The 27830-nt window shown below is 35.8% G+C and overlaps 1 protein-coding gene across 1 annotated transcript in view; it reads left to right on the top strand.

Annotated features, from left to right (window-relative positions):
- Positions 1–8290: 8290 nt before the first annotated feature.
- The window catches only part of LOC149073002 (protein spinster homolog 1-like), a 39208-nt gene continuing 19668 nt past the window's right edge, over positions 8291–27830 (top strand). The window contains exons 1-3 of the mRNA XM_089246168.1: positions 8291–8623; positions 22406–22608; positions 24674–24825. Coding sequence (XP_089102294.1) covers positions 8452–8623; positions 22406–22608; positions 24674–24825 — 527 coding nt within the window. The 5' untranslated portion in view covers positions 8291–8451. The remainder of the gene's footprint in view (positions 8624–22405; positions 22609–24673; positions 24826–27830) is intronic.

Below are 27830 nucleotides of genomic sequence, written 5' to 3'. Positions count from 1 at the left end.
GTTCACAAGAGTTATGTACAAGAGTTAAGTCCATTACAAACCATAAAAAAATCTAAAGATACAGTTACGTAGAGTTACGTGACAGTACAGTTATATACACTCATGTCCATAAATTAAGGATAATTCAGAATCAAACGGAAATCGAAATCTAAAGTAAAAATTTCACCTGTAGAATTATTACACAAATCCGCAAGAATGATATGCAAATTTCAGGAAGCCACCAGATGATGCCGATAGTACGTCACAATGACGAGAGTGTAAGAGGGGGGTATATAAGGAACGGTGGCAAAGAAGTAAAATTGTTCACAAGAGTTCTGTAAGGCGCTCAGTGCCATAAGCGAATAGTTATGACACAGAGGACGCATGTGGATGATTTTTTACGTGGTAGAATTATCGGCCGCCTGGAATGTGGGCGTACTCAGATGGAAGTATCCGAGGAACTTGGAATTGCCCAAAGTGTCATCTCCAGGCTTTGGCAACGATTCCAAGATAACGGAAATGCCAGTAGACGTTACAGTCCAGGTCGCCCCCGAGTTACAACGCCGAATGAAGACCGGTATTTGGCAGTAACTGCCAAAAGAAGCAGACGGCACAGCATCCGACCTGTCTCGTCAGCTATCTGCAGCCACCGGTACCACAGTTTCAACACCCGTGTACAGACGTTTGGGAGACATTGGTCTATATGCTCGCAGGCCTGTCAGATGTGTTCCGCTCACGGCAACTCACTGTCGGCAGCGATTAGCCTGGAGTAGAGAACATGCAATGTGGACATCGTCACAGTGGGCTTGTGTGATGTTTTCCGACGAGTCCAGGTTTAGCTTGCAGTCTGATTCACGTCGTCTTTCATATGGAGAACGCCAGGTACCCGTTACCACCAAGACAACATCATTGAACCATACCGTTACGGTGGTGCAGCATTGCTCGTTTGGGGTGGAATTATACTGGGTTCCAGAACAGATCTGCATGTTCAAACCGGAACCATGAAAGCTCAAATTTATCGGGACATCATTCTGGAACAACATGTACGTTTGTTTAGGGGTGCCATGGGCACAGAATTTGTGTTTATGGATGACAACGCCCGTTCTCACCGAGCAAACATCGTAAACGAATGCCTTGAATCTGAGGATATAACCCGTATGGAATGGCCAGCATTCTCACCTGACTTGAATCCGATAGAGCATGTGTAGGACATGCTTGGCCGACGAGTTGCAGCCCGTCAACCACCTCCTACATGTGGAACTTCGGAGAGCATTGCTTGCTGAGTGGAGTGATCTTCCCCAAGATCAGATCGACAATTTGATAATCAGCATGCATAGGCGTTGTACGGACTGTATTTCATCGCATGGGAGACATACAATGTATTAACCATCATACCAACCATGTAATAGTAAGTTTTTGTAAAAGAGATATTTTTTACAATTGCTCCAGGGAGCAAAAATCGTAATTTTATGAATGGTATCATACATACACCATCGTTTTTGTTCTTTATCTTTTGTTTAATAAATGGGCTTTATGAATAAGTAATGTTTGTTTTGTTTCTGAACCTTTATTTGCCGGAGCTGGCATTATCCTTAATTTATAGATGTACACGCGTTGCGCTGCATGTACGAAATTTTTTCCAGAGAAAGTGCGCATATACACAGATGAGTAAATTATAGCACAGTATTACACAGTACAATGCTTCACTTTATGTTTTACAAATTTGAAGTAGAAAAATATCAGTAGCATGTATTGCCCCCCCCCCACCAATGCAGTAATGGCTAAAGGTAGGGCTGACATAGGGTTTTTTACCAACCATCCCCCAGGGGGCGTTAACGCTCACGTTGGGAATCACTGTTCTAGACATAGCACTCACAAAAATCTTTCATTCCCAACGGCAATTGACACTCAGCCGATTTTATCGTCAGACCACAAATCAATATCTCTTGATATAGATTTCGCCATCCCTTTCATATATAAACCAAATAGAATAGTGAATTGGTCCCTCTTCAAGTTCACGCTTGAAAGGTGAGACACACCATGAACGATTAGTGATAATCAGTGCCGTCTTAACCCATGGGCCCACCCGGGCACGGCCTGGGGCCTCACAAAAACGGGAATCAGTTGAAATTTTCGAAAATTGGCCAGGCAAGGCCTCAGAAAAATCGCTTGGCCCGGGAGCCTCTCACTTGCCGGGTGAGCGCCCTAGACCACTAGAATACAAAGGCAACGAGTATATCTCAATTTTCCCTTAGAACTTGTGTGCTCTGAACAGGACCGTACATGGACTGGTGGCAGTGCCAGCAATTGTCAGCTTTGGTCCGAGTTTGGTCCGACCGTCCATGTACGGCCCCGTACGGCATTAGACATTCCACTGATTTTAACGACGCCCACCATATGAGAAAGAGTTTTCTGTAACAAAGAGGCTTTTTATTGGCTCCGATCGATGCTCTTGTGAGAGTCTTTAAGAGTAGGCTATGGTACCATCTGGGGGGATAGAAACAGTGCTATAAATCGAATGGAAAAATTCGATTACAATAAGATTTTTTTAATTTGTTTGAGAATCGAAATGAGATGAAGCTGGTCAATCCAAAACATCTGTTAGCAGTCACAAATTGGAATATAAAGAAATTATGGTACAGAATGGTAGGCGGGGTCACGCGATTCCGTTGCTCTCCTCATGTGACGTTTTCCTGAAAAAAAAGAGGGGGACAAATGTGGTGCTTGGCAGAATCTTAGAGGAGGAATAAGGGTAGAGAGAGGGAAACCCCCTATTTTTTCTTCGCAAACATTGTGTCACGTGACTGCCGTCCTTCCCTGAGCTGGTAAATTTCATTCTACGGCCCTTTTCTATGGTGAGCAGGATGAGGTGTGTGAATTAGTTTGAAATCTTCGTGAAAAATGATAACTGCGTGTTGTGCTTACGGCTGTTCCGAAAAACAAGTCAAAGGAGGACTCTTCACTTTTCACGTGTGTATTATTATTAAATATTTGAATGTTTTTCAATAAATATAAGGTATTAAAGCTCGCGCGTGTGAAGAAAGTTAGTTCATCAAAAAGCGTGTTTTCTAGCGTGATAAGTCTTAAGATCTTGCATATTTTTCAACATTATTTGTCTTAACTTATGAGGTCATTAATAATTAATCGAATAACTACTCATTTTTGAAGTTATATCTGAAATTAGTTGCAATTTGATCCTTTTATTTGAATGCTGTCCGTGTATGCTTACATGTTTATCTTGGCGACCGCTTTTTTTCGCCAAATGAGATTCGTGTTTTGATGACTGAAATAGCTAAATTTTTGTATGAAATTAACATCTTTGGAAATTAAAAGGTCTAATGAGTGCCACAGTATTTTTTACCGTTTACAAAAAATCTAATTTTTATGACTTTTTAGAAATTAAATTTTTGGAAATTTATCCTAATTTTCGATCTGAAATGTTTTTCCCATGAACAGAAATAACTTTTTAAAAAAAAAGAAAAAATTGGTTTTTTTGGTAAATTTCTTTTGCCACGTGAAACATGAGGTTTCCAAAAATCATCATTACTAATTATTCTCATCTCACACCCATCATTTGTGTAATAAGTTTGTGTGAATATCAGCTAATAAAATGTACTTTACTGTTGCATTGAATGACTGTGTTGGCTTGTTTTGTATATCCTTAGGGAGAATTTTTAAATCACTTCATAACTTAATGCTAATTGCAGATATTCAGATTTGAATATTTTGCTGCAACTCTATCACACACTGATTTTGTGAACCTTGTTCAAAGATACATAAAATGAGGTGCGATTGCATAAATTATGTAAGTGAAAAACTTTTCGAGGTGAATGGAGGAAATTAGTGAAATGTCTAATAAAGAGCATAGGTGGAGGTATGGCGGGGGGTCCACCAGCGTCAAGGGTGGAGCTGACTGATCTAATGTGCATGCATATATATGAAATCGTGCCCCCCAGACCTTCAAGACTATCTCCGGCTACGATAAAGAGTTGATATAACCTTTGCAGAAGTTTAAAACAATTTAAAAATTTTTTCAAGAAATATTCATTTTTTTCCATTTTTATTTTTGCAAGCATTTCTTTTTTCAAAGTAGATCGCCTAATGAACAAAAACCAGTATGTAATAAAAAACACAAGAAATTTGAATTTCTAAGATAGAAAGGGGGAAATAAAGCTTATATTTTATTTAACATTCACTGAATTTCTCAAAGGCCTCAACTTCAAACTCGTTGAATCAAATTGTGATTTTAAAAATTATCAATTTCTCGGAGGTTGAACCGTGGAGCTCCTCTGAGAAAACTTTAAAAACCATCGAACTGAAAAAGAGTAGGAGAAAAACAACACGCGTCGCCAAATTAGAGATAGTAGCCAACCACTTCACTCCACCAACGGCAGTCACGTGGTGTTATGTTGGCGGGCGCTGCATGAAAAAATGAATAGACTTGCTTTCTCTGTATAATTTCTTCTCTGAGGGCAGAACCCACATTTTTATTAATTGTATACAGTATTACAAAACTACATTCGGTTATAAACGCCGGATTACCAACAAAACGGAAAAAGCTCCTCTTCATTTTACACTTTCCTGACGAAAACAAAGTAAGTAAATATCAAATATAGCTATTCATTTCTGATAAGTTCATACGTTTAGTATTTTGTGAGAGTTTTCTTAAATGATAATTTATGAACAATCGCCACAATTCAATCTTAGGTAATTGGGAATCCTTTGTAAGGGTATGAACATAGTGTGTTCGTATTTCCGATTCCGGAAACCCGATGTTCATTTTCGTTTCAAAAAACAATTTCCAAGAGATTGGCCTATTGAATCACATGATATTCAACTGTCAATAAACCGAGTAGCATTTTTAAAATTCGAAAGCATTTGACAAGCATTACTGAGTATTTAGCAAGTATTTCCAAAGTTAAAAATTAGCATTTAATAAATTTTATATCAGAAATGCGCGGCGGATGTGGGACCTTATGTTAAGTTCATAAACAAAATCTCATATATTGATTGTTTTTTTTTTCCCGATACAGCAACGAATACGTACACGTGGTGATTATTCCAAGCATAGGCGTACGCAAAATTTTCTCAGAGGGATTTCCAATTTTTTTTCCTTCTCAAGGGGGGGGGGGGGGAGAGGTTATGTTTTTCCAGCAAAATAACACTATAATCTCGGCTTGGGGGGGGGGGGTTGGAACCCCAAAATTCCGCCTTTGCGTACGCCAATGATTCCAAGAAATGCGGTACTGTATTAAACTACACGTACCGCAATAAAAAAAAATATTCGCAATGAAATATAGAAACAAAATACCACAGTAAAATATATATTAGTTATTGCTCATTTCGTTTTTAATTCTAGTAAAAAAATTAATTACCACTCAATGTATCCCATATTAATTCGTATTTAGAATCAATTTAATATAATAAATTGGATTATTCAGACCTGTAGGATTGAAATTTCGGAAAATTGTCAGGAAACTTATGAACATATCAAGTTTTGGAAACCATGAAGTTTCGTGAAGCATTTTTGTCACCGATTTTTCACGTGGCTCATTTTTGAATATCACGTAAAAAATTTCCACAAAAATTGATTTCGATATAACAGGAGAAAATCTATAAAATATGTATTATTCTAACCTTTTAAATACTAAATTAACTTTTCAAAGAATATTTTACATAATCTATACTATTATTATATTTTTTTATTATGTGTAGCTTTCAATGTAAAGTAGCATAGGGAGAAAGAACAAAAATGGAAGGAACAGAAGCACTTTAATTAATAAGAATTTCCTTTTTTTCTAAGTGTTTACTGAGATATTTGAACTCGAAAATTGGGAAAAAAGCACAAAAACTAACAGACAACGCTTCTTTCCCAACTTTTCTCCGATTTTTGAATTCAGATGTATCTGCGAATATTGCACTTAAAATTGTGGAAATTCCGTTCGCGTCAGAAGAGACAGGGAGGGCAACAACTTTTTAATTCGGTTTTTGGTCACAGGTTGTCCATACAAATACAAATACAACGCCACAACAGGCAAAATGTCCAACGAGGTGGCTGAGAAAAAGATGCCTATAAAAAATATCCATATATATATATATATATATATATATATATTTACATATATTTATATATTATATACATTTATATATATTATATATATATTATATATATTATTATATTATATATATTATATATATTATTCCTCGTTGGACAATATATATAAAAGGTTAATTTTTTTTTTAAATAACTATACAATCCCTTGCAACATGAATGAAGTAGCCTAAATTCCTGACTTCGCACATTTACATTCCGCAAGAATGACTAATATCTGTCACCGTTTTCTTGTTATTCCTATTTTGAAAACTGTCAGGCGATTGTGGGGACACTGTACATTCAAGTAATGCAAGCATTTAAATCACACGCGAGTGCACAAACCACTGGCGGGTCCTGTCTAGAATTTTAATCGAAACAATTTTGAAAAAGTATTTCACTATTTCAAAATACACTTAAGGACGTGCGGTTAAACATAATATGTATAGATATTATGTAATGCATTATTGATTTTGTTGCTAGACTATAACCAAGTACGCAGAAAGTATCTCGTCACCATCGATTGGTGCCGAGATACTTCCATATTAGAATGTATGCACCATACATTCTAATTAAATTTATCAGTTTTTTCATCGATGTGTAGACGCTTGCGGGCCGGAGGTTGATCACCCCCCCCCCCGTTATATGACAATCATTATGGACCGGAATAGGATACGAATACAGGACAAAAAAGTAAAATTTAGGCGCAACTATATACTGTACCACTTTTTTGTCTTTTGTTAATAATAGCATGAAAGGGGGAGCGGTAAAAATGTTAGACTGTAATGGGAGGGGGCGACCAAATTTGTATAGCCCACAGGCGGAAAAAACGTAAATACGACCCTGTCTGCGGCAAGACTTTTTAAATTGGAGTTCAGCTCGCATTCACGCCTCGAAGCTGGGAACCACAGAAAAACTTCGCTGGGAACCAGGGAAAAAAAAACCAAATTCAGCCGACTACCACTGTGGCGACGGTGAGGTTCGAAAACGGGACCTCGCGAAGGGAGTCCGTCACTATGACCACTCACCCACCACAGCGGGGGTGAACCCTGCGAATCTAATGTATATGCGTATATACCTCCAGAGATCATTATCGTGGCCCCCCAGACTTTCACGTCTTTTTCCGCCTATGCTTGAGCTATGAATGTTTTTATTCTGTGATATATCATATATAATAATGATTCTATCTTTCATAATAAAAGGTGATTTTTGGTGAAATTCAGTGAAATAGGCCATGCCACATATTTTTTGGAATCCTAATTTACCGTGACAATGCAAGGTTATGGTGTCGCAGGGAATTTTTCTCTAATAGGGTTGTTAATAAATGTAATAGCTTACCCCCGGAGGTAGTAAATTGTAACACAATTGACACGTTTAAAAAGAAATACGATAAACATGTTGGGGTAAATCGAGAAGCTATCCATACTTAGAATAAGACAACCATAAGTATTCTTTATGGGCATTGTATAGTATTTTATCATGTGTATATAGGGTGACCATACGTCCCGTATTTTCGGGGACAGTCCCGGTATTTTCTGTTTTTTTGGCTGTCCCGACTTTTTAGCAAAAGTGTCCCGGTTTTTCCCGTATTTTGCACGAAGCCTACTTGAATTTTTATTCTTTATTGAAGTCAAAGATTGAAATTATTTTCAACTTATAAATTATATTATGATAACTGCAACTATAAATGAGTATATGCATCTCCCACATTTGTCTTAGTGAAAATTTTTTTTCGTGGAATTCATTTTAATCCACTGCAATTAGCAGTAATGCTGCATTTCCCGCCATTGTGATTTCTCCGTTATTTCAACAATATTTGGCGACTTTGTTCGGTTTTGGCGTCATTTTTGGCGATAATTGGCGATGTCCCGTATTTTCCCGTATTTGGAATCCCAATGTCCCGTATTTTGCTCGAGGAAATATGGTCAGCCTATGTGTATATATTGATTATAATTTTTGTTAATTGCATTTTTAATTGGGTTACTGTATTTTTGAAATTTACGACATCCATATTTTTATGGGCATCTTTTTATCAGCCACCTCATTGGGCATTTTGCCTGTTGTGGCGTTGTATTTGTATTTGTTTCGAAGAAATATGGTCAGATCGCTATCCAATAGACTATAGTGATTGGAGGTGACCGTATTTTATTCGTCACAAAAGTATCATAAGGAAAAGACGCGTAGATCTCGTGGTTTGTAGCATGCCAATAATTTTTTTCGTTTCGATGAAGTAAATAACATTGCATGGATCAGTGATAGAGTATCAATATCAATGATTGTCCATGGCTCTGGTGTCCGACCCTGAACTTAGGCCATAACACGTTTTTTTTCTCTTCGAATTTTTGTCTAATTTGTACAGCTAATATCTGAAAGACTTCATCATGGATTTTAGGAGACAATCAAGTGATGTACCAGTTGATGGAGGACCCTCCTTTCGGACTGGTAGTACTGCGAGTACAGCCACGATACCAAGTAGTCGCAGAGCATATATCTCCGTTGGGATATTATGTTTTATAAATCTCATAAACTATACGGACAGGTACACCATAGCAGGTAAGAATGAGGCTCATTGTTGATATATACTTCTGTGGTTGTCAAATACGTTTCTTTAGCCGTACGTTTCTTTGAATATTGAGTTATTTTATACGTTGAAAGATTTTTTAGATTACAGTGGAAGTTAGGTCAACGAGCTTAATTCCTTCCTTGAACGTGTTCATTATCCGAATCGTTCGTGTAATGACTCAAATTTCCCTATAAGAAATAATGTAAATTCGGATGATTCGTTTCACAATTATTCATTCACATAAAAATGATTAATGAAAGCACTTCATCAATGATGCAATAATAATTTATTTGATAATGCAATACACTGTAAGCAAACATATAATGCAATAATTTTGCAATGACCAAAAAGAGGACTTGGGATTAATTCAGTGGTCTGTCCAGCCGAAATTTGGGTCTGTTTTCCAGAACCAAAATGACAGTTTTACTTGGATGGTTCTTTTCTACAAAATTTTGCTCAGGTTCCCTCATCTCTAATCTCATTTGAAGTCAGGGACTGCTCATTTATCGCTTTTTTTTTTTTTTTAAACGAGAACCTATCAATAAGTTCTTGCACGCAATGGAGATATACCAGTTCGTCTGTGGTCACCTACTGACTATATTTCGCCACTAGAGTTCTTGAATGTCGTCTCCAGTCACATGGTCTTTCCCAAGAACACAACCTTTTTGAAACTAATGTTCATAAGCCAACCCCTCAAATTTCACGTTCAATAATGCAATCAGTCCACAATTTTCTCCAAGCCGAATTAGTGGCTCTCTTGGTGACTCTATCCCAGGCTATAGGCCTATTCATCTTGAGGCAGTGCACAGTGTTGAAATGTTTTTCCAAAAGTCTCGGAGGGTAATGTTTGTTCCCTCAGTCATCTCAAAGAATCGCTGAAATAGTTCTTTGGTTTTAAGCTTTTTGATGTTGAAAATTATATATTGGTAATTGCAGATCAGAAATTCGAGACTGAAAAGTAGAATATTTCAGCCACCTCGTTGGGCAATCTGCCAATTGTTGCCTTTGTAATTGTATGCTACCCGTAATTCTACAGTGTTGACAAAAGAGAAAAACCATCTGCTCAGTTGTGATAAAGTGAAACTAAATAAACGAAGTGTAAAATTTTTGCTCGTAATGTGAGTCACTTGTTAACAGTCAAAATTGGTGCAAAAAGTTTTCTCGTTATGCAAATTACTCATTAACCAAATTCCACTGTATTTATTCTAAAGCAGGGCTTGACAAATCTTGGGTGCAGGTTGCCATGGCAACTAGAAAATCTGTACCTAAACTAACTTTTCTACATGTTGGAGTTTAAGGATGACAAATTTTCTAATAAAATTAAGTACATCTTTTTAGCACGGAAAGAAATTATCAAGTCCCGGAAGAAGACAAGTAAAAAAAAACATTGTCTAGAGCCATTTTTCTTGAACATAAAAACATGTTGACTTTTAAGAAATTTAGCTGGTGCCCAAATACTTTTCGATTTTTCAAGCCCTGTTCCAAAGTACTGGGAATGAGAAGCCTACACAGGATAAGTAGTACACATGTTCACCTCCAAAACATAGGTGGAGGTAGACTTGGAAGTCTGGGTGGCATGATGTTGATGTCAATTCATATATACATTAGATCAGTCGACTCCATCTTTGATGCTGGGGCCCTCTTCCCGTATCTCCACCCATGCTCCAAAGTGATAAAAAATTAAGTATTTTTAAAATATTCAAACTTTTCATATTCAAAATGCATAAAAAATGTTTTAATAAAGGGCCTTCAAGTTTTATGTAAGCAAATTTTTAGTCATTTTTGACCCCTTCCCCTTGTCAGCAATAGTAAGCAAAACGCTGATCCCCTCCTTGTCAGCAAAATTTCATGATCAGCTCTGCCCCTCTGAATTCTAACGCATATTGGTGGGATCTGAGGCGTACACAGGGGAGGGTTCGTGTCCCCCCCCCCCCACGATCAAAAACTTATTTTTTAATGCAAAAAAATTTTTTGAATTAAAATTTCGGTTATAAATGTGTTATTATAATCAATTTATCTTAATTTCAATGTTATTTGAAGGCTGTGAACTCAAAATTTATCTTTAATAAATTCATTGCAACCCACCCTCAAAGCCATATAATGATAAATCGCATAAAGGCCCTTAGCGGCCTGTCCTCCTCAAACTGATTTTGTACAAATGAACTAAGCGGCACATTTACAGATCGCTTAAGTGCCCCGTGATACAATTTCAGAGCGTTTAATCGGCCCATGGCATATTTTCAAATCACTTAAATGACCCGCGACACAGTTCCATAACACTTAAGCGATCCGTGACACATTTAGAGATCCCTTGAGTGACATGTGACAGTTTTAGACCACTTAAGTGGTCCCTAGTGCAGGTCTACATCACTCAAATTATGCGTGGCACATTCTCAGATTATTTAAGTGATTCGTGGCACAGTTCCAGATCGCTTAAGCAGCCCAGACACATTTCCAGAGCACTTTGATTTGCGAAACATTTAGAGATCACTAAAGTGGCTCTGTAGGGCACTTATCAATTGGGGGATATTACTTCAAGTGCCTACAAACTATCAAAAGGTTTTTCTTGTTTTTGGCATACCAAGTAGGATACCATTATAAATTTTTCATATTTTCATAAAGGTTGGTTGATGACGTAAGCATTATCCAAATTCCCCCCTTCCCCGCAAATTGGAAACCCCCTCCCCCAATCGATGATGGCGTAATACTTGAACGGCCTTTAACTTTCAATCAAAAATGTTAATTTTTGAAGGTTAGTTACTCAAATTTTTTCTGAAAGATTTCCCTTTCTTCAGTAGAGGTGAATACAGTTGAACCTCTAAGTCGTCACTCCGGTTATGTCGTAATTTTTTTTGGTTCCGTCCATCCATAAATAACAATGTTATTAAACCCTTGTTTACTTGTCATTAATTTTTAAGCATAACTATATAAAAGTTTGAGAGAAGAATGAGCAGTTTTTATGGCTCGCTTTGAAGGAAAAAAAGAGCTTTATTAAAAAAATTATATAAATTTATATCAACCGTTTTACATACTAAGGTCTCTAAAAAAAATTTTTGACATTTTACTCTGTCTGATGCTTTTGCCATCCAGTTGACTCCAGCCACTTTTCGGACCTTGTCGATCTATCTTGCATTTGGACACCTTCTCTGACGTTTTAACACCATGGGTGTACCAATCCAGAATACCTTTGGTCCATCTATTGTTCTGTCTTCTTGCAATATGTTCGGACCATTTCCATTTCAAATGTTTAATTCTTTCCATGATATCATACACATTTGTGTGGTTTCTTATCCAATTATTCTTTATTATTATTATTTCTTTTACTGTGATGCCTAAAATGCATCTTTCCATGCTCCTTTGTGTTGTCTGTAACCTTTGTATCTCCTTACTTGTGAGTGTCCCTGTTTCACTTCCGTAAGTCAGTGCTGATAGCACATACTTAGCGCTGTCTTAAGGCATGGGTCCACCCAGGCACCTCAAGAGAAAAAGGGGTCTCACAAAAATTAGATCTGGTTGAAATTTTGAGAATTTTCGTAGTAGGGTCTCACAAAAATCACTTGGCGCGGCGGGCCCATGATGATCTTAAGATGGCCCTGCTCACACTGGTTAAACACTTTTCGTTTCAGGCATAATAACATGTTGCTCTTCAAAATTAGTTTTTGCTTAAAGTGCTCTAGCCGATCCTGATTCTTCTGATTATTTCATTAATGATTCCATTGCCCATGGTAGTTTCTTGACCTAGGTATACATAGCTTTCTACTTCTATCTTTGTGTTGTTGAGCAGGATCTTCAAAGCAAAAGAGTTGAACATAACTTTAGTCTTTTGCAGATTCATGTTTTGAATTGAGATCGCTTCCTGTATTAAATTGAGACCGCTTCCTGTATTAAATTTGTTGAGAACACTGCAGTCTTGGATCATATCCTTCTTATTAGATAGGATGTAGTCGATCCAGTTTTTTGTTCCAGTTGGGCTTCTCCACCTCCTCTTTCTTTAGGGTTTCTTCTTAAAAAAGGAATTCATGATGCATAAACTGTTCACTCTGTGTAAATTCAAAAAGTTCTTTTCCTCTATCGTTTCTAACACCATAACTTCCAACTGTGAGCTTTCACCATTTCTTCTCTCTCCAATTCTAGCATTGAAGTCACCCATTACTATTTTGATATGATGGTTCCTTTTATTATTCATCTCGTCTAATTCTTCATAAAAGTCTTCTACTTTTTTCTCAGCTTGTTGCTGGTGCATAGATTTGAATAATTCGTATCTGGTATCTGCTTGATATTTGCATAACCAACTTCGCAACTCTATCAGATGTGCTATCTAACTCAACGATGTGATTTTTCCACTTTTTTGAATGAGAAATCCTACTTCTAGTTCTTTCATTATTTGTTTAAGAAATGTAGTAAAATACATGTCTACTGGTAAGTTATATTTTCTCCTCCTCTTTCTTCACAGAAACCTAAGATGTCCCAATTTATTTTTTCCAGTTCTTCCAACTCCTTTAAACGATTTTCTGACGGAAAAGATCATCCGTTATACATGGCCAAGGCCATCTTATGGCAGCCCGATCCAACCCAGAGATTCTTTGCACCCTCTGCCTTTGTGTCGTGTCTTGCTGGTCGCTGCTGTAACCAGTGACACTCAGACTGCTGGGGACTGAGGGTTTTAGTTTGTAGACAAAGTTTGTGATTCTTTTTAGAGGGTTTTTGGTTGTAATCTTTCATGCTGGTTAATGCGGGTTAGAGGAAGTCCATCCATTTCCATTCACCATGTGTTAGACATGTTTACTTACGAGCTGCACCACAAGAAGGTGCTGATTGGACCTTAAGCCTCTATTTCTAGTAGATTCTGTCAAGTCCTCATAATGAAGCAATTGAAGGGTCTTCTAGTTAAGTAAAGACCATTAAACAGCCATAAATAATTTATATAAATTTATTTAAATAAGGAAAAAATTCTTTTTTTTGTAATCTATAGGCTTAAATTTGTTATTAATGTAGTTTTAACTTGAATGTTAGTGTTATATTTTTAACTTATGATTTTTACAGTATCACACTTAAAACTGATGACACTTTTCTTAAGTTGTCACTCCACTTAAGCCGTCAAACTTTGATGATAACTTGAATGACGACTTATCAAGGTTTTACTGTATTTATATAAGGCACCATCTTGGGCCTTGTGAATGTAATAAAAGTTTATGCTTCATCCATTGTCATTTTGGAGGGGAGGCATAAAAAAAGTTTCCAGAGGATCCCTCACAAATCCTAAGACTGCCACTGCCTAAAGGCAAGGCTCAACAAATCCCAGGCCGATGATGACTAAAAAATTAATATTGGCACTTAAAATTTTCCATATGAGATTACGAGCTCAGACAAAAGAGAATATTCTAAGAATATTTTCCTGGATGTTTCATTTATTTATATTTTTTCTCCAGAGAATATTCTCACCTCACATCTCTAAACCTTTCATTGTGTTATTGTGTATGTTGAACATAATTTAATTGAATTCATATTAAAGAAGGGACATATTTGGCTGCTATTTGGCCCTTTTGCCAAATATTCGGTTCCGGCCGAATATCTGTGTAAACCAAAGCGCAACAAACTAATTTTAAAAAATCATATTGGAATTTTTCACATAAATTAACAATTTACTGATTATATTTTATTGTGTGGTTGCATACCTATACCTTTCTGTGCACGAGGTTATGTCGCTGAATTTCTGGGATAATAAGTAAAACATGAAATTGAAAGTAGAATCCTGCTGCAGTAAAGTGGAAGTGAGCATGAATTACACAAATTCACTAACTGAATTATGTACCTAGACAAGAAATGTATTGAGCTACTGAAAGGGACAAAGAACACCTAGAGTGGAAAAATTAATCGTAAATTTTATTATGCATTAATACTTGAGAGCAAATAACAATTGAGACATTTTCTTAATTAGATGTAAAATTGTAACAAGTGTAGGAAAAAAAATTGATTTTGTAAATACAGTGATGATACTTCAGCTAACGAACGCCTCAGATTACAAATTTCCAAGTTAACAAAGATTTTTTGTAATTTTTCTACTTCAGTTAATGGACATTTTTGATACACTGGTGAAATAAATTAAGATAATTTGCATATTTTATTGAATTTCATGAAAAGAACTGAACTGAATGTAAAACCACTGCTTCTAGACAAAAATGCAAATCTTGTACGTCAAATACGTAAACGTACACGTGTGTGTAGGCGGAGCCAGTAGAGAAACAGTTTTTATAAGCGCGCGTAAGTTAAGATATGTAACGTATTGTTGTCATTACCTCCCGGTTCTTTAATATTCCCCCCCCCCCAGTAACCATTGAGTGGATGACAACAATGAAATAGGCAAAGTTTAGATAGAACTATAACATTTATTCAATTATATTGTTAAACCATTAAATCAACGTCATCACAATTATCACAGGCCTTTTATATGTTAAACTATTAATTAACATTTCATCACAATTATCACAGTTAGGCTTTTCTCTCATTGTCACAATGAAACAGAAATATGAATTGATCTCACCGCCGTGTCCAGGTTTTCACGTGTTATCACATCGTCCGGTAGATACTCCCAGGTGTCTGCCCCAAGGACTCGTCGGCACCAGCTTCAGACGGTTTTGGTGTAAACACACACGTTGAGATGAAAGCTCAGCTACTGCACATGGAATTGAAGATGAAGGTCCACGGGTAGCCGGTCTGGCCACTAACCGATCACTGGATCACGACAACGTTGAAACCTTACGTGCGATGAGACGGGATAAGTGCCAAGGTACACTTCTACTATTGTAACTTCATTGTATTTATGAGACGATCTAACTCACACCATGACAGGGCGTGACGCCTTACTGATTAAATCGTTGAGTCGGTCGTAAGTCGTAAGCAAGGAAGTCGTAACTCAGCACATCTCTAGCTGGCTTTTATATAGCAGCATTCCCATAATGCCTCACGGAAGAACCAATCACAACATTGAAGGTGCGGTATTAGCTTGTATCTAATTTACATAGTTTCACGAGAAAAGGAAAATATCGTAAACATTATAATATTGAATCTGGCAACCAAACATAACAAATTGGAGATCTGGCCAGGATCCACAACTTTTAGGCCTATTGCACATTGTAAAAACTCATGACATAATAAACCGTGAGATGGTCCTAGGAACCACCGACGGCGTGGAGGTAAAATATATTGCACATTTATATAACACTTTGCTGAACATTTATATTATATTGCACTAATATATTGCACAATTAAAATAGAGTTTGACGATGACGACTCGACGTGGCCTCCACCGACGAACCACGGGACCCCCAGAGGGAAAGAGAAAGTAACTAGACGAGCTATTGGGATCTCTGACATGGATGTAAAGCAGAATTTATATGGCACGTTGGTAGCCCGACCTCTGGCCCTGTTCTCGCCCGACGGCTAGGAGACCCCACCCCCCGACCGTCAGACTAAGCGAACTAACTGACCCGAACCAGAATGTCAGTGGAAGCCTCGGGTGGTTTCCGGTAACCAACGAACCCTGGGGCCTAAACAAGATTAATTGAACAACAGGATTGTAAGATATCCCAGGTCGTCATGTTACAGATACATTTCATTCGCTAGCACACCTCGGGGAATTTCTTGGTGTTATTTTGCAGCAATCGGTTAATTTCAAATTGTAACAGTAAAAATGAGTAACCACCAACGTTTAGATGATAGAATGAGGTGAGGAATTGTGGGTAGGCTAGAAGCAGGCCAATCTCAAGTCCAGATTTGTAGAGAGTTCAATTTAACGCCCAGCGTCGTGTGTAGCTTATGGAAACAGTTCCAGGATACCGGATCCATCGAGAGAAAGCCTGGGCAAGGTCGTCCAAGAGCCACGACAGCCAGAGAAGAGCACCATTTGTCGATTATAGCGAGGCGTAACAGGAGTGCTACAGCTTCTCAGCTCTCTCGTGGTGCAGCCACAGGAACCCGTGTATCAAGGGTGACTGTTTCCAAAAGACTTCATGAGAGAGGGTTGTTTACAAGAAGACCTGCTGTTTGCATCCCACTCACTTCTACAGACAGGAGAACAGGAGAATCCGTTTATCATGGTGCATAGAGATTGGAGTATGGATCAATGGGCGACCATTCTCTTCACTGATGAGTCCCAGTTCAGCCTAAGCACCGATTCTCGCCGTACGCTCATATGGAGAGAACCAGGGACCCGCTACCTACCCTCCAATGTCCGCGAAATCTACCATTATGGCGAAGGAAGTTTAATGGTCTGGGCAGGCATCATGTTGGATAGCCACACACATCTCCATGTCTTTGAAAGAGGTATAGGCATGAGGTCTTGGAGCCCTATGATCGCCTTTTCAGGGGTGCAGATGGCCCTGAGTTCATTTTAATGGACGATAACGTGAGGCCACATAGAGCTCTTCTGCTCAACGATTTTCTAGAGTGTGAGGATATTCGCCGGATGGATTGGCCAGCCAGATCTCCAGACCTTAACCCTATAGAGCATGTCTGGGATGCTCTGAAGAGGGCAATTGCAACTCGCAACCCCCCTCCAGGAACCATCCAGGGAATGAAAACAGTGTTGCTGAACGAGTGAGACCAATTGCCACAGGAAATGATAAACTGCCTTATTCCAAGTATGAAATCACGCTGCGAGACCTGTACATCCATTTTTTTGTTTATTCTGCAACCGCTGTTTCATACCTTCCAACTCCAACAAGTGTTATGCACGATCATGCGTGTGTATTGCAATTATTGAATGGTTATTTGTTTTGTATCAATGCATGTACATATCAAATTTCGTTAAAATCGGTACAGTAGTTCTAGAGATAATCGACCAAGTCTGCAAATTCTCTTAATTTCTTACACCAGTGTATGAAGCATGCACTAACCAGGGTTCGTTGATATATATTATATATATCCAATATTTATTTTTAAAATATATCTAATATTTTTGATATTTTCATGATTTAAATATCAATAAATTTATGCATCAATTCTTTGAATTTTTCAGTCAGAAATTGGCTAATAGTAAATTAATATATTTGTTCAAAAATAGATGTATTCACAGTCTCGAATGGTTTGATAGCTATTTTCTGTCTCATATTTTCATTTGAGAATGGTTTGATATTTTCAGTGGAAAAGGGTTTGATATTTTCATATTTAGAAATAATTTAATTATTTTTAAATATGTCTAAATATTTCCTGTTCATTTATTGAACAATTTCACATTTAGTCCCATATTTCCATTTGAGAATGGTTTGATATTTGAGCTAAAAATATCAAACCCTTCTCGTGTCTACCTTGGAATCTTCTTTCAGATGTACGTACTTTTCTTTCTGAAATTCTTTGAACAATTCATTTGAAATGAAAGATTCAGCGAAAATAGGAAATGAATTGAAAAAAGAAAGGTAAGTGCAAGACTAAGTGCAAAGTAAGTGCAAGGTAGCATCAAGCTGAACCATCAGGGAGGTAATCTTTTCCATCTGCATGTATCAGACACAGAAATGAGCTGACCAAATCACAAATGGATAGAGACACTTATGAACTCGATTGGGTTGTGTTAACCTGTAGACTAAAGCTGGTGTTGGTTGTGTGCATAATGTGAAATAAGAAAGATCTTCAGCATCTTTCATCTTCCTGTTTATTCTCATTCAATTAGTTTGTCTTTTTTTATAATATTCCTTGGTGTTTTAATAAAAAAAATTTCTTTAAATTTTGGGCAGAAGCTGGAGTGAATAAAAGGATTTTCTATTGAAACCTGTGGGAAATCATGTTTTGGCTAACGAATGTTATTCCAGAACAAATTATCTTCATTAGCTAAGGTATCACTAAAATACAATGTCATCCTTAAATTTGATTGTCGGTATTATGGCAATAAAAATCAGTTTCCATTCTTTTAATATTTATTCAAATAATAAATTGCATAACTAAAATTCAATATTAATTGAAATTACCAACAATTTTATTTTCAATTAAAAATGGCAATTTTATTTATAATTGTTGCTGCCAAACATTCGGTATTCAGCCAAAACATTAGCTGAATATTCTGTAGCCAAATCACTATTTTGTCCCGTCCCTAATTCATATTATAATTTAGTTTGAAAATTGGTGAGATACTGAAACTTGCAGCATGTTATAGGCCTCGATTAAAATTTAATTGAGAAGGAAGCAAAATGTGTCAAATATACTGTCTTCCACTGTTGAACTATAGGCCTAAATGGTGTTAGTTATATTGAACTATTTTATATCCAAAACATTTTCTGATTATATGGTTAACATTTAATAGTTAATAGTTTTCCTTTTCTCATCACACGTTCGGGCTTTGAATCTACTAGGATATTGATTATTTCACTTAGAATTGACATCAATATGAGTTAATTTAAGTTGAATTGACATATATTGAATTAATATCACAATTAACTCTTATATTGAATTAACTCATATAAAGTTAATTTAAATCATAAAATTTTGATTAATGAAATGAAAAATGCCTACATGAAAAATTTCAGTAGAACCTCTTCACACACTCACCCTTTTACACCATAACCCCTCCGCTTATACCATTGGTTTATGGTAGTTTCTGGAACAGGGCAACTAATATTCAACAGCATCCAGGGTTGTTTGGTTTAAACTATGTGGTTTTTTTTATAAAAAACACATAATAGTGGCCTAAATATTATTTTTTCCCTTGAAAAACATCATTGGTTCATTATTAGCTAAAATTTTTTTATTTTCTATTTTTGGGGCACATTTTGATGGTATATCTTTGAATGATATAAGATGGTACAAGTGGTTCTTTTTTAAAAAAAAAAAATCTCATACAAGTGGCCTGAATATATATATATAATTTTTTTAATATAAATTGTCTATTCACATAAAGTTGCATACTGTACCAAAATTTCTCATTCTTACCAGATTTTCTAACCTTGGCACATTCTGATGTTCTCTCTAGCAAATTTATGAATGAGGATTGTATATATCACACATCTAAATGTAGTGGTGTATATTATCTCCCATGCTTTTTTTTTCCCTTCACAAAGAAGCAGCAACAGTAGTGACTTCACCATCATGCTAGGGCAGGTGGTCTTATAATCCAATAAATACACCAGCTGTCCCTGAAGGACAAAGACCAGTGTAGGGTAGTTCATTATCTCAGACATTTTCATTTTCTTTCCATGAGAAGCAGCACATCTCATACTGTATATCAGCACAAGGATTAATATTCAACAGTTACTGGTCAGAATGACTTGAAAATTTGATGGATACTCCTAAAGCAATGGAATTTTCTTTGGCAAGGAAAAAAAATGACTTGAAAATGTACAAGTAGATGATGCTACACTTGGGCCAATGGTATAATCTATTTTGTGTAACCACATGATTTTGGCACTCCAACAGTATCAGTGTGTGGATAGCACACCTTTTATCAAGATGCACATTGCTACACCAAAGCAGCTGCTGAAGAACCATTTTGACAACAACATAACACAGTAGTCGGATTGCAAACTTTGGTGAATTGAAAGCACATCGACATCATTATCGTGACATATTCTGATCTGTTGTTGAACAAGCATTTGTGCTCTTCCACCTCATAGTCAGAACACAGTGGACAACATATTTTACATTTCTTCTGTAAGTTGTTTAATGACGTCATTTTTGTGATGTTTTCATGAATTATGAAATCGTGTGATCAGCTTTGCTTCATTTTTAAGTATTTTTTCTCCTTTGCCATATAAAATTCTATCGCTTCAGGAATATTAATGCAAACTTTCAAGTTATTCTGACCAGTGGTTCTTATTTTACAGTGTTTTGAAATCTGACCTTTAGTTATAATCACCCTGCATATCATAAATCATTGCTAAGTAATCTGCATTAATTATGCTTTATTAAACATATTGTGTTTACCTAGTTTTTATCAGTTTCTGCAAAATTGCTTCCTAATTAAGCATATTGAAAGTAACGAGTAGAGATGTGAGGTGAGAATATTCTCCTGGATGTAAAAATTGAAGAATAATTGAGAATATTCATTTTTCTTTTAAATAATTTAACTTTTTTTGCTAATTTTGTTTATATTGTGAAATATAAATCAGTTTTCATTGCCTGAAAAATTTACAGCAAAACAATTTTTGGTATTATCACCCCCAATGTGTGACAACTTTTAGTTCGAGAATATTCTCCGGGTCATGATGAGAGGTTTTAAAACTTTGGTTATAAAGATTTTAGAAACCATTAAATTAAAGCATTAAAAAATATTTTAAAATTAGATAAATTTTCAGAAATAAGTTCACAACACAAAAGAAATTGAATCAAAGTTGATTGATAAAGGAAGAAATTATTATAAAATCACCTTCATTTTTAGAAGATACAGAATTGTTTTTTCAATGCACAATGCACTTAAATTCTGTATCACTTTTTTTTTTAAAAGTTGTGTAATTCAGCCCTGTTGGTTTAATTTTCTTGCTTTCAAACTTTAATATTGTGGTCTACAAACTTCAATATACCCATCTTGACTGGAAGAGAGACAGGGACAGAGAATATTCTCTCAAAGGACTACTATTTTAAATTACTAAACAATATTCTTATCAAAAAATAATTATACAAATATAATAATTATTATTAAGTAATTTATCAAGATTATTTATTATAATACATGCTATTACATATATTCTTGATAATACGCTCTGAAAAGATTTCGGTAACTGAAGAATATTCTCATCGAGGAGAATATTCTCTGGAAAGACTATTATTAATAACTTCGGAATAATTCTTATTTTCTATAGGAATATTCCCCAGTAATTTATGAAAGTAGTCCTTCCAGAGAATATTCTCAAAGATATTATATGTAACTATATTATAACTAAGAGGAGAATATTCTCATCAAGAACTTATAAGAATATTCTGAAGTTATTTATAATAGTAGTCCTAGCAGAGAATATTCTCGAAAACATTCTCCGAAAGATTATTCTCGAGAATTTTACATCTCTAAACTGGAGGAAACATCTTTATTATATAGTTAATAATAACACTGAGAATTTTCAAACAGATAATAATTTATTGAGTTAACCAGTTCACATACAAGCGTTTGGCAAGAATTTGGATTGTCTCTATTTGACGAATCGCCGATAAATCTGGTAACCTTGTGCTAACTTAATCACACATTGGAAAAAGAATGAAGGGTAAAGAAAATTGTGACAGCTATCAAAATGAATGGCAACATCACTCCTTATACTGTCACACCATTCACACCCTCAGTTTTTAAGCTTCCAAGGGCGATAGTGCAAAGATGTTCTGCTGTATGCTAGTGACTGAACATAAAATTTATGCTGAGTAACTTAAGTTTTGACGGTTGTTAAAAGGTAATCATGTCAAATCTAATTGATAGAACTGAAATGTTGATTTGAAATATGTTTGGTTGTAATGTAAGTATCTGGTTCTGCATGAATAAGAGGTGGGGGAAAGCTCATTTGTGAAAAAAATATTAGAATAAGGGGGAAGAGCTTATTGTTGATCCAAATCTCTATTACATCATCAATTAAAAATATTTATAAAAATAAGTTTTTGGGAAATTTTTCTACTTCTCTAAACAACGTTCATGTTTTTTTACGCTATGACTTTGTACTTATTAGAAATTTAAATCTTTGATGGCTACACTCATAACAAATCTTCATTTTTTGTGACATGAATTTTATGTGTTAATTTAGTGATGAATGTTCTGTGCAAACAGCTTCACACACAATTATACATCCAATCTTATCTAAAAAAAATTTCAGGTGCTCTTTACAGAATTAAGAAGTACTACCATTTAGATGATGGCAAAGCTGGCCTTCTGCAGACTTGTTTTATCATAAGTTACATGATTATGGCTCCACTATTTGGTTACCTTGGTGACAGGTACAGCAGGCGATTCATAATGGCTGGAGGAATTCTTTTTTGGAGCATTACCACATTACTAGGCTCATTTATTCCTCCAGATGTATGTTTTTACTTTATATTATTAACTATTATATGGGTCATTCTCATGAAATAAGACAAAATATGAACACGTATCTCCAAATAAATTCTAGAAAGAAAATACAAAAAGAATTGATTCTAAATTTAAAAAAAAAAAGTTCAAAATAAGAAAAACTTAATTTAATTTAGACTGAGAAAGATTGTGGCATTCTTTGTGGCATGTTGATATTTCAGTATTTAAATTAATATAGATTTTCTTGACATTCCCCCAATAATTTGGTACCACATTTTTAATTTTAGAGATCACATATGCTCTGAGCAACTTTTTGTTTTCAATAGTCACACTTGTAGCTTTTATCAGTTAAAATACAGCCACAAAACATTTTGGAGAGAGCCCTGAAAAATAGCAATTGTTATTTGTTTGTTGGTGGAAATGATGAGAGGGAAAGAAAAGGGAAAAACCACATATATAATATAAAGAAATAAGTAGCAACAGGAATGGAATTGATAGATTTTAAAAACATTGGCATGTACGGACATATATATATGTAAGATGAAAGATTACGTTACAATATCAATAATTTAAATTTTCTTCAGTTAGCAATGATTTAATTTTATGAAAAAAGATATGCGGTGCATGAAATTTGTTCAGTTATTAATTACTGAACAAGTAAATTAAATATTTTCAAGCAAAATAAAGGGAAAATTTTTTGGAAACAAATTTTATTTGGCCTTGGTATCTGTGTGAATTGTATTCCAGATTTATGTAACTTAAAATTGAGATGGTCACTTTTCTTTTATAAAACATTTTAAAACAGTTATAAGCATACAAATGTTATAGAGGAAGTATCTTTAATTGATTAGAAAGTAGAAATGTATGTGTGTGTCTATTTTTTTTTCACTCAATGATACAGATGAAGGACTTCTGTGTGATAAAAAGTGTAGAAATATCACTTAAGCATGTCCCCCCCCCCCCACCCAATGTGTAATGCCATAATTCAATCTAGATTCTATTAATACAAAATAAAGTAGTTTTAAAATGAATTGGGAACAGTTATTCCTGATAAAATAGAATTTCCTGATGTTGCAATTTAATTCTACATTCAAATAGTTAATATGTGTTTTACAAGGTAATGAAACAAAAAAGACTTTCATGACCATCATGTAAATTAAAATTCAATTTTAAAGTTTTGGGGTTTTTTGGCCAACGTGATGTATAGTTTTCATCTTTAGACGTTTCATTCGCATGGGTGGTGAACATTTTCAAGATTTATGTATCCAGAGCTCTTAAGAACAACTTTTCCCAATGGGGGAAATCTGGCTTAACAAACCAATCCCGATGAAGCAGTGCAACTCAAGCAGGGAGAAGGCTAAGTAGTAGCCTTGTGCTCGCCATTACGTAATTCTTGAGAATGTTCGCCACCCGTGCGAATGAAATGCCGAAAGACGAAAAGTATACATCACATCTGCCAAAAAACCCGAAAACTTTAAAATTGAATTCAAATTTTCCAAGATGCTTTTTAATCTAAAAAATCCCCAAATACTTAAAGGGCCTCCTTATGTTGGGATACCATCAACTGGAAAGTTTAGCTGACTTGAATGAGTTAAGCCTGCCCCGCCCCATTCAGTAAAAAAGTGGTATTATTGACATATAGGCGGAAATGAACATTCCCCCCCCCCATCCAGAGTGATTCCCCTTTTTGTTGGAGAAGTCTGTTATCCACTTAGAGATAAAGTGACAATAGTACATGAAAAGTATTGAGGAAAAAGTACTCAAAAAATAGGTAAATGGTTTTGAAGGCCTTGAGGAACAGTGAATTAAAGATCTGTGGTGAATATGGAAAAATAGTTAAATTTAGACAGATATTGTATATTGACATTTTCTGGTTGTACCAATCTGTACTCTTCCAGTTAAGTATTGCTAGTACAAAGCATACCAACAGAAATTTGGTAAAGTGCGATGATGATGCCTCTTGATATAACGATAATTCCTTTATGATATATATATTTATTTATTTTTGGTTTGTAGAATATCTTTATATTGATTTTCACTGCATACAAATATAATTTTTTTAATCTTTTTTTAGCGAGTTGAGTGGTTTTTTGTTCTGAGAGCTATGGTGGGGGTTGGAGAAGCAAGTTATTCAACAGTTTCTACAACTATAATTGCTGATTTATTTGCAGACTCTGCTAGAACAAAGATGCTTTCTTTATTTTATTTTGCCATTCCTGTAGGAAGGTAATTTCTCTCATTTATAATTTTTTCTTTTAAAATTGTAAGTTTGAATCAACATTGATGAATTGACATGACTTTTATGACTGGTATTGAGAATGGCCAGCCAGGGTAACCTCATTATTTGTCATATTTAATGACATTTTAAAAAGTGTTTTGAATAGAAAGAAATATTTTAAGAAAAGCAATAGCTATATAACTTGACATTTTTTTATCTTCAGGAGTTACCTCCTTACAATCTTTGTGAGTTACTTACCCCAAAGCAGAATATGCCAAAATCTGTGACGTAAGTCACAGAACAATCAAAGAATTTTAAGAAAATGTAGAAAACACTTATGGGGGATTTTTATGGCAGAACATTTCCAGTCAGCCGAGGTAGGGCTCGTTGCAGAACATTCTGCTTTGGGAGTTACGTGAATTTCATTTTTAATCTAATCTCTGTTCATTCTAACTTTGGTCCTTATGTAAACAAAAGCATGTATGTGATACTCAAAATGATTGCTTTTCAACAAGATTTTTTTTCTCACCCATGTGCTTTGACTGGGCGGTGGGGAATCACTTATCGTGGTGAATACACATTTCCAAAGAACTCGGTTCTGTTTTAGCATCTTGTTGGGTAAGGGTAGGAGGCAGTGATATATATTGGTTTTGTCGAAGGTTGTGAGTTGAAAAAGTCTGATGATTATCACAAGGACATGAAGACAAAGTTTTGAAAACCTGGTTCAAAAGCATACTGCTCATTTTTGATTCAGTTAGTCTTATTGTGTCACTATGGAGTGGCCTGTTAGAAAGTCTGGCCTGGAGGCCTGCTAAAAATTCCAGTCCAAAGATCCCTGCTGCTGGATGTTGGGGCCATGGCTCGCACGTACACGTGGATAAAGAACCAAAATTGTCTGGGCAGAAAAACAGGATATCAACAGCAGGTTCAAGTAAAGAAATGAAGTACTGGACAATACTCTCATCAAAATGGAACAGTTACTGTAACATATTGCCACTAAAGGCTAGTATGTTTCATGACTAATTTTGCTAAAGCTTTTTCCCCCATTTTCGCTTTTTTGTGAAAAGAATTTTTGATCCAGCTTAAACCCTGTTCTATATATATTATAATATGTCCTTCCTGACTGATTCATCATCGCTGGACCGAAACTGCAGTAACTATAATTATGAATTATTTTCAGTAGTTTCATTTAAATTTGGTCCCTAGAGGGGGTCATAATGGGGTTCAAATGTTATGTAGCGAATTCAAGCCGAGTCGAAACTGCTTAAACTATAAATATGAAATTTTATCAGTAGTTTCATTTTGTGATGTAAAGACTCTGTAAGAAGGGGCTCTGCGAAAAACTTGACCCATTGGGGGTTTAATGGTTATATGAGGAATAATCAATGCTTATCCCAAACTACTGAAGCTATAAATATGAAATTCATTCAGTATTATATTTTATAACATCGACTCACTAAAGCAGGATTTCTGGGAATTCAACCCCCAAGGGTGTCATGAGGAGTTCAAATGTTATATGGGGGAGTGGCGCTGCTTATTTATGCTGAACTAATATTATATTTTTACAGAAGTTTATTTTTTGGTGCAACAGTATTGTTTACAAATGTGTATAAATACTCGTGCTGTGATCTCACGATTGCCTTTTGCTTTTCTTTGCCATATCTGTTATCTAGTCCGTCGCTCTGCTGGCAGTGCTATATCACATCAGCTATGTTAATTTCTGTTTTTAATTGAATAATTGGTTATATGATTTTAACCAAGTAATAAATGTTAAGTTTGCAAGAATATTTAATAGGCTTATTTTTAAAACAGTCCAGTTTATATTTTAACAAGTTCAATTAAAGTACCAGTTATGCAAAGTAAATATACAGGGGTTGGACAAAATAATGTGAACACCTGTGCAAAAAACAACACTCGAGGGAACCTGTTGTATATGCCTATCCTCTAGTGTGGAAGAGTTCCACTTAGTGGGCGATAATGTGCACTCATCAGAAGGGTTTTGAAGCGGATCGTGGCCAGAAAGCACAAGATAACAGCATCCTAGATAACATCTGAGATGAACACACATCTACAGGAAGGTGTATCGACAAAAACTATCCGCCGTGAACTGCATGCAGCAAACATACAAGGTAGAGAGACTATTCCAAAATCATTGGTGACACCATGCAATGCCTTGAAACGACAAACATGGTGTCATGAACATAAGAATTGGACACAACAACAATGGTAGAATGTCATCTGGTCAGACGAATCGTCGTTCACATTATTCCAGACTAACGGACGTGTTTATGTTTGGAGAATGCCAGTACAAGCTTATAATGTTGACTGTCTCCTTTTTACTGTTAAGCATGGAGGGGGGGTCAGTGATGCTGTGGGGCGACATGTCTCACCGTGGTATTGGCCCACTTGTTGTCCTGGATAGGCGGGTTAACGCAGCGGTTTATGTCAGTATTCTGGCCGACCACCTTCATCCAATGGTGCAATATTTGTTCCCTGATTCTCTACCGGTGTTCCAAGATAATAATTCGCCCATTCACACTGCTGGAATTGTCGGAGACTGACTTGATGAATACCACGATGAACTGCAACACCTCGTGTAGCCTGCTCGGTCCCCTTATCTTAATATAATTGAATCTTTGAGTGATCTAGTGATTTGATAGTTTGATAATATGTAGATGATTAGTACCCACCAACTATGCTCGTCATGAATAACATCACATTTCTGATATTAGTTGACTAGAGATGGCTTTATTTGCACATTCCCACTCATGATGCCTGTGTATGGTATATGCATATATTAAAAAATTAAAATAAAGAAACATGACCAATGAAGCATGTTTCAATTTATCAGTTCTGTTCAATGTTCTCTCTGAGTTGTGTGTGTGCGCTAAAGAAAAGTGGTGCAGAAGAAATTTACTAAATTTAATTTGTATATGGTGGCATTCTGCTGTATTGCCATTCCATGCAGATGTAAAAATTTGGTAAGCAGAGTGCCAACAAGTGTTTGCGCGTA

Source organism: Pholcus phalangioides, unplaced genomic scaffold, assembly GCF_987345545.1.
Source record: "Pholcus phalangioides strain wild (caught in Gottingen) unplaced genomic scaffold, Ppha-v1.0 ptg000017l_1, whole genome shotgun sequence".
Classification (NCBI taxonomy): Eukaryota; Metazoa; Arthropoda; class Arachnida; order Araneae; family Pholcidae; genus Pholcus; species Pholcus phalangioides.
The sequence above is the reverse complement of the archived record's forward strand: the minus strand, read 5'-3'. Positions and strand labels throughout refer to the sequence as shown.